A 7,350-nucleotide genomic window follows, 5' to 3' on the forward strand; every position below is an offset into this window, starting at 1 on the left:
GCAGCAGCAGAGTCCCTTCCACCCTTTTGGGGGTCCCTTCTGAGAGGGGCCAGAGGGGAAGGGGCAACGGATTAGAAAGAGGACCGAATCAAAATTCTTTTCCTGGGAATAATATTGGGGGGGGGGGAGAGAAGAGAAGAGAAGAGAAGAGAAGAGAAGAGAGATTCCCTGGATGGATCCCCACCAGCAGAAAAAGGGGGCGGAACCCCCCACGCCCCCCCCAAGAGGGACTCACCGAGGCAGCTCTCCCGCAAGGCGACCCCCACCCACACCAGGAGCGACAGACAGCGCAGAGCCATCCCAGCCACGATCCACACGACCTGCGCTCCCCTCTCCTGAAGTCGCAGGCAGAGAAAAACGCGCTTTGGCTGAGATCAACCACGCAACAAACCAGAGCGAAAGCTGCTGATTGGCCAAACTCAACCAGTAGGAAAAAAAGGTATCCGTATCTCGGTCATTGTTGCTAGGCAGACCTCCAGGCGCAACCGGCTGGACAGGCGTGGAAAGGAAAGCGAAAGTTCCGTCAGGAAATCCCCTTCCAGGCATTCCGCTTCTTGGGGGGGGGAGGGGCGGAAATGGGGGGGGCTGGGAAAAGAGGGAGGGTTATCTGGGCCTGGGGGGAGGGAAGCAGGGGAGGGGGAGGGGAGACCCCCCTCCAGAGCCCCTCACAGCCGGGGATCAGGTGGAGCTGACAAAAAAAAGCCAATGCCGTCCTGGGCCGCATGGACAGAGAGAGAACATCAAGGTCAGGGGAAACACAGACAGACAGACAGACAGACAGACAGACAGACAGACACACACACACACACACACACACACACCCGTCGCCACATCGACAGAGAGAGAACATCAAGGTCAGGGGAAACACAGACAGACAGACAGACACACACACACACACACACACACACACACGTCGCCACATCGACAGAGAGAGAACATCAAGGTCAGGGGAAACACAGACAGACAGACACACACACACACACAGCCGTCGCCACATCGACAGAGAGAGAACATCAAGGTCAGGGGAAACACAGACAGACAGACACACACACACACACACCCGTCGCCACATCGACAGAGAGAGAACATCAAGGTCAGGGGAAACACAGACAGACAGACAGACAGACACACACACACACACACACACACACGTCGCCACATCGACAGAGAGAGAACATCAAGGTCAGGGGAAACACAGACAGACAGACACACACACACACACAGCCGTCGCCACATCGACAGAGAGAGAACATCAAGGTCAGGGGAAACACAGACAGACAGACACACACACACACACACCCGTCGCCACATCGACAGAGAGAGAACATCAAAGTCAGGGGAAACACAGACAGACAGACAGACACACACACACACACACACACACCCACACACACCCGTCGCCACATCGACAGAGAGAACATCAAGGTCAGGGAAAGCGTACCCTGGCTGAGGAATTCTGGGAGTTGAAGTCCACCAGTCCTAAAAGGGCCAAGTTTGAGGACACAGACACACACACACACACAAACACACGTCGTGCCCAATTGCAACAGCACGAGACAAGCAAGGGGACAAGGGAGTGGCTTGATGGCTTTTAAATGGTTAAAACAATCGTTAAAAAGGTAAAAGTTCCCCCACACGTGTGTGCTAGTGGTTTCCGACTCTAGGGGCCGGTGCTCATCTCCGTTTCAAAGCCGAAGAGCCGGCGCTTGTCCGAGGACTTCTCCGTGGTCTTGTTGTTGCAGAATTAAGAGACTCAGACCTCGGAATCAAAAGAAGTTTGTTTTATTTTGCCCGCAAAAGGTTCAGATTAGAAAGCAAAGGCAACGGCTGAACAACTTTCCAGGGAACGAGCAAGTACATTTATAGTCTTCAAAAGTCACAGAACACGGAAATGTAACTTACGAATTCTGATTGGTTACATGGATTCTAAGCCCCCCTTCTAGCTCATCCCTAGCCCCCCCCCCTTTGCAGTGCGAAATTCTAGCTAAATATCGTGCAACCTTGCTTCTAACAATGGTCACAGGTGTCTTCCTAGTGTCTAAGTTTCCTGTGCTATGCCTGTGGTTAGCTATAAGCGAGACACATGTGGTTAGCTGCAACTGAATTCTGTGTCAGCTATATTAAAGGTGTCCCTGGGTGAATGTGTGGTTTGACATTTTCCATTTCCTTGTTATTCTCCTAACTAATACACGCATTTTTCTTTATGCCTCACTTTTGTGTCCTACCTCACATTTATGACATACAGGATTCATATGTATTCTTTGTATCTTTCCTTATGGCCTGCCTCAATGTGGCTGGCATGACTAGACGCCAAAGGTGCACGGAATGCTGTTACCTTCCCACCGTAGTGGTCCCTATTTTTCTACTTGCAATTTTTACGTGCTTTCGAATTGCTAGGTTGGCAGAAGCTGGGACGAGTAACAGGCGCTCACTCTGTTACGCGGCACTCAGGATTCGACCCGCCAAACTGCCGACCTTCTGTTAAACAAGCTCAGCGTCCTAACCCACTGAGCCACCGCGCCCCAATCGTTACGTGCCATCAATGCGTTAGGTGTCGTGACTTCATTTGCATCCAGGTGCCTGACTCCTTTTGTTCAAGGTAAATGGCGTTTCCCCGCGCAAGCGTGGTAGTGTACAAAAGTGAGACAGCGTTCATTTCGGGTTAGCCCGGATCGATCCGATTTCTCTTCGTTCCTGTACTTAAGGGGCTGTCACAGAGAAGAGGGGATCCACTTATTTCTCCAAAGCCCCAGAGGGCAGGAGAAGAAATAAGCGGGGTGGAAGCTTGTTAAAAAGAGATCCAACCTAGGAAAAATTTTCTGACAGTGAGAACAATTCGTCAATGTTATATTTTTCCCTCCTGGAGTGGTGAGTGCTGCCTCCAGAAGTGGTGAATGCTCCAACACTGGAAGTTTTTAAGAAGAGACTGGACAGCCATTTGCCTGAAATGGTATAGGGTTTCCTGCCTGAGCAGGGGGTTGGACTAGATGACCTCCAAGGTCCCTTCCAAATAATAATAATAATAATAATAATAATAATAATAATAATAATAATAGTTGTTGTTGTTGTTGTTGTTGTTATTATTATTATTATTATTATTATTATTATTATTATTATTATTATTATTAAATCACTGGAGTTTTTCAAAAATAGACTGGGCAACCATTTGACCGGGATGGTGTAAGGCAGGGGTGTCAAACTCAATTTCATTGAGGGCCGCATCAGCATTGCGGTTGCCCTCAGGGGGCCGGGTGGGTATGGCCAGGGTGGGCGTGGCCTACTGGGTGGGCATGGCTAGAGTGCGTATGGCCTACTGGGTGGGCGTGGCCAGCTCTACATCGTTCGCATCAAGGGTCCCTATGAGGGCCTGGGCAGGAGTGGGACAGATCTGAGGGTCTCTGGCAGAAGGAGGATCTCTGGGCCAGGGCCAAGGCAGTGGGGGCCGTTCCCTCACTGTTTCCAGGATGGCTTCGCGGGCTGCATGAAAGCACTTCGTGGGCCGGATCTGGCCCCCGGGCCTTGTGTTTGACATGTCTGGTGTAAGGTCTCCTGCTTTGAGCAGAGGGTTGGACTAGAGGACCTCTGAGGTCCTCCCAACCCTATGAATCTATGTCCCAAGTGAGAAACCTCAAGTGATCTTTGCTCCAGATGAAGCAAAGTTCTTTTGCTGCATCCTCAAGGCAAAGACACGACTTTCTAGGAGAAAGGGTCTGAGGTAACAAATACAGTACATTAATTTCCTATTTCCATTTATTCTCTGGTGAAGTCATGAATGTTTAGAAAGCTTGAAACTCTTTCAGTTTTTCCAAAATAAACCACGATGGCTGCTCTCTCCTTCGGTGGTTCTTCTGGGGAAATCTTTGGACTTAAACTAATAAATCACTCCTCTGGTTATGATTCTTATTATTATTATGAGTACCAAATTTAGTCAGCCACTCCTTCCCCTACAGCTCCGCAACCATCAAAGTTCCGTTGTAACTTCTTGATTTCTTTAAAAAAAAAAAAGACCAGATATTTCCCCTCGCCAGATTTGATTGAAAAGGAGCGCCTAACCTTGGCTCTTTTATGACTCGTGGACTTCAACTCCCAGAATTCCTGAGCCAGCGTGGCTCAGCTTGGAAACCTCTCTTTCCCCTCAGCATGACCGGCTCAGGAATTCTGGGAGTTGAAGTCCACGAGTCATAAAGCGGCCTAGGCCAGGGGTAGGCAACTTTGGCTCTTTTTATGACTGGTGGACTTCAACTCCCAGAATTCCTGAGCCAGTGTGGCTCAGCTTGGAAACCTCTCTTTCCCCTCAGCATGGCTGGCTCAGGAATTCTGGGAGTTGAAGTCCACGAGTCATAAAAGAGCCAAGGTTGCCTATCCCTGAAGATCCTAGATGACCAAATTCACTTCTTTCAGAGTTGCTTTATTTGCAGCCAGCGCTCTTGAGTTTTCTCCTCTGATTGCTTCTCCACTTCCTCATTACATGGTATAAAATATCCTACATGGCACAAGACAAGGCTCTTTTGTGATATCGTCTCTCACTGAGGACTGGAATCCTCTGCTTGAAATATGGCCTCAGAAGCACCCTTGTCTCTCATGGCTGACCCTTGCTAAGCCCTCTTGCAGATCCCCCTCCTCTTAAACCTTTCGGAAGGCCATCAAAACCTGGCTCTGTGCCTAACCACTGAGTTTCTTGTCCTGTAGGCATGTTTTCTGAGTCCATCTTGAAGTACACGTTCTGTATGTTCCTGTCTTGGATGGCAAACCTCAGATAGGGACTTCAGAGGAAGTGTACAAAGTGCGCTTGAGATCACATGCGAAAAACAAGATCTTAAATTAGAAAGATAAGCTTATGGAATGCAGGAAACTGGATCATATATTAATCCTTGTATTTATTGAAAGGGATAAGCAACCAATAAGGAAAAACAACCAGTTTCGGGATGGCATGTAAACTGCTAATGTTTAACCGCTAAAGCTATTGTTTAAGACATATATATATATGAGTGAATGTTAACCAATAAAAAACACAGCTGCTCAAGATTCGTGTGTCTCCTTTCATACGACATTGTCCCATGAATGTCTGGCTGATCGGTGCTCATTTTTCTTTTGCGTCTTGTATTTATTGTCTCCTGTTCGTCTATTGATATTTTTATTGTGTTGGTCCAGACCCCTTGTGTGAGCTGGCCAGTCATAGGGGGGTCCAATAATTAAATAACATTGCTAGAACTTTTGAATCAGGAGAAGATGCTCAAATGCTGATTAAATTCTCACAAAATGGTTGAAAAGGGGCGTGTCGAAACTTTGGGTTTGCCTCGGCAGGATTGAGTGAAGAGAAATTTGCTTTGGGCCACATATTACATATATAATATAGCTAATGTGTGTGAATATCCCTTATTTTTTTAACATTAAAGGTAAAAGGTAAAGGTTCCCCCGCACATGCGTGCTAGTCGTTTCCGACTCTAGGGGCCGGTGCTCATCTCCGTTTCAAAGCCGAAGAGCCAGCGTTTGTCCGAGGATGTCTCTGTGGTCATGTGGCCGGCATGACTAGACGCCAAAGGCGCACGGAACACTGTTACCTTCCCGCCATAGTGGTCCCTATTTTTCTACTTGCATTTTTACGTGCTTTCGAACTGCTAGGTTGGCAGAAGCTGGGACAAGTAACAGGCGCTCACGTGGCACTCGGGATTTGACCTGCCAAACTGCCGACCATCTGATCGACAAGCTCAGTGTCCTAACCCACTGAGCCACCGCGTCCCTTGGGGGCACTTATAATGTCATCTTAAAGGGTAGACAGGGCGCCCACTAGAGATGGGGATGAGAGGTGCACCATCAGGTATAGGGCAGGGAGGGAGCCCCCTGTGGGAAGTGGGGGAAAGGAGAGTTAATGGGGGGAAATTAAGGGTGCCCCTCACACTTGACTACAGTTTTCTAATGAGGGGGTTTCACTGAAGAACCCCAAGTGTTCCTGTTGCCTCATTGTGGACCGTGAAGAGGACACCCCCAAGTGCTTCTCCTGCCTGATCCACCCAGACACCCGCCAGGCAGAGGCTGCGTTTCCTGCTTCATTGAAGGGCAGCCTGGCAAGGGGAGCCAAACAGGGCTTCCTGTGTCATGGAGAGGGGGAGGATTCCGTCCTGGGCAACCAGCCTCTAGACAAGGGACCCAAAGGGGCCAAATGTGCACAAGAGATCCAGCCATAAAGGAGGAAAGTCCAGCCAGCATCCAGAAGGTCACCTGTCTTGAGCAGCGTCTCCTTCCCGTAGGACAGGTACTTCTCCAGCCACTCAATGCAGAATTCCTCCAGGTAGGCCTTCCTTTTCTGATTATATCCTGGAATAGCGTCCCATTTTCTCTGGGTGATCCGGGCCTGGGGGTCGGGAGCCACCCAGGTGAGGGTCTCCTTGTCAAAGGTGACGAAGGTCCTCCCGTCGTAGCCATGATGTTCAAACCCTCCTTTGCTCCCATCAGCCCGGAGCTCACAGCCGTCTATCCTCTGCCATGTGTGAAGGCCTGAAATAGGGGCAAGATGATGGTTTGGGGAGTCCTCAAGAGAGACACAGATCCCCTTCCCTGCAAGGACTTTTGAGTTCCCCCATTTCCTCCCTCCAGAGTTCAAGGGACAGAAAGCCCCTATCACTCCCTGCCCTTCTCGCCTCCCTCGACCTCCCTCCCTCCATTCCCCCCCAGGATGGAGCCCCCGAACTTCCCCAGGAAAAGGGAAGCTGGAAAAGCCAGCGGAGGATCCCGAGGGAGACCGAGAAAAGGAGTCGCCGAAGATACGGAGGGACGGAGCCTCCTCCATCTTTCCTTCTGCCGTTCCTCTGTTGGGGAGACTCTTGTGGGGAAAGGAAGGGATCCCAGAGAGGGAACATTTGCCTGAATCTGCGGCTGCAAAGAACGACTGAGAATCTCGTGGACTCAGAGAGGATCCAGTATATCCGCAAAGAAGCACGCAGGGATCCCTGCGACTGTAACTCTCAGCGTATGTTGACAAATAGCACCAAGTGACAAGGGGTGGTTCCCTCTTTTGGCTACCCGGAAACAAACCATGGCTTAATGCAATATGGGAATGAAGTCTTGAAAGGCCACAAAGGAATATTTTCTTTAGCAATGGTAGCAAGCGGCCCAGTCTTATCAGGACACCCGAAGGGTTAGTGAACTTTGAAATGAATTCGAATTTTACAGGCTCTGTAAGGCTCTGGAGAAGATGTTTTGACTTCAAGCGACCAGATTCTGGAATTTAAAAGGCAAAACAAATGTTTGGAAGAATGCTTCTACTTCTGGTTGGGCTTGAGAGTGAGGAAGGACGCCAGAAACATTCAAGGGAAAACCATTTGTAAGTACAGCTGAACTAAACTGACCGGT

At 49.4% G+C, this 7,350-nt stretch overlaps 1 protein-coding gene across 1 annotated transcript in view; it reads right to left on the reverse strand.

The window, feature by feature from the left end:
* LOC308661233 (class I histocompatibility antigen, F10 alpha chain-like) overlaps positions 1-7,350 on the reverse strand; it is a 60,700-nt gene that overhangs the window by 23,380 nt on the left and 29,970 nt on the right. Inside the window, exon 3 of the mRNA XM_081316137.1 lies at positions 6,220-6,495. Within this exon, the coding sequence (XP_081172263.1) occupies positions 6,220-6,495 (276 nt within the window). The remainder of the gene's footprint in view (positions 1-6,219; positions 6,496-7,350) is intronic.

This window comes from Vipera berus (genome assembly GCF_964194415.1).
Source record: "Vipera berus genome assembly, chromosome: 2".
In the NCBI taxonomy this organism is placed as follows: Eukaryota; Metazoa; Chordata; class Lepidosauria; order Squamata; family Viperidae; genus Vipera; species Vipera berus.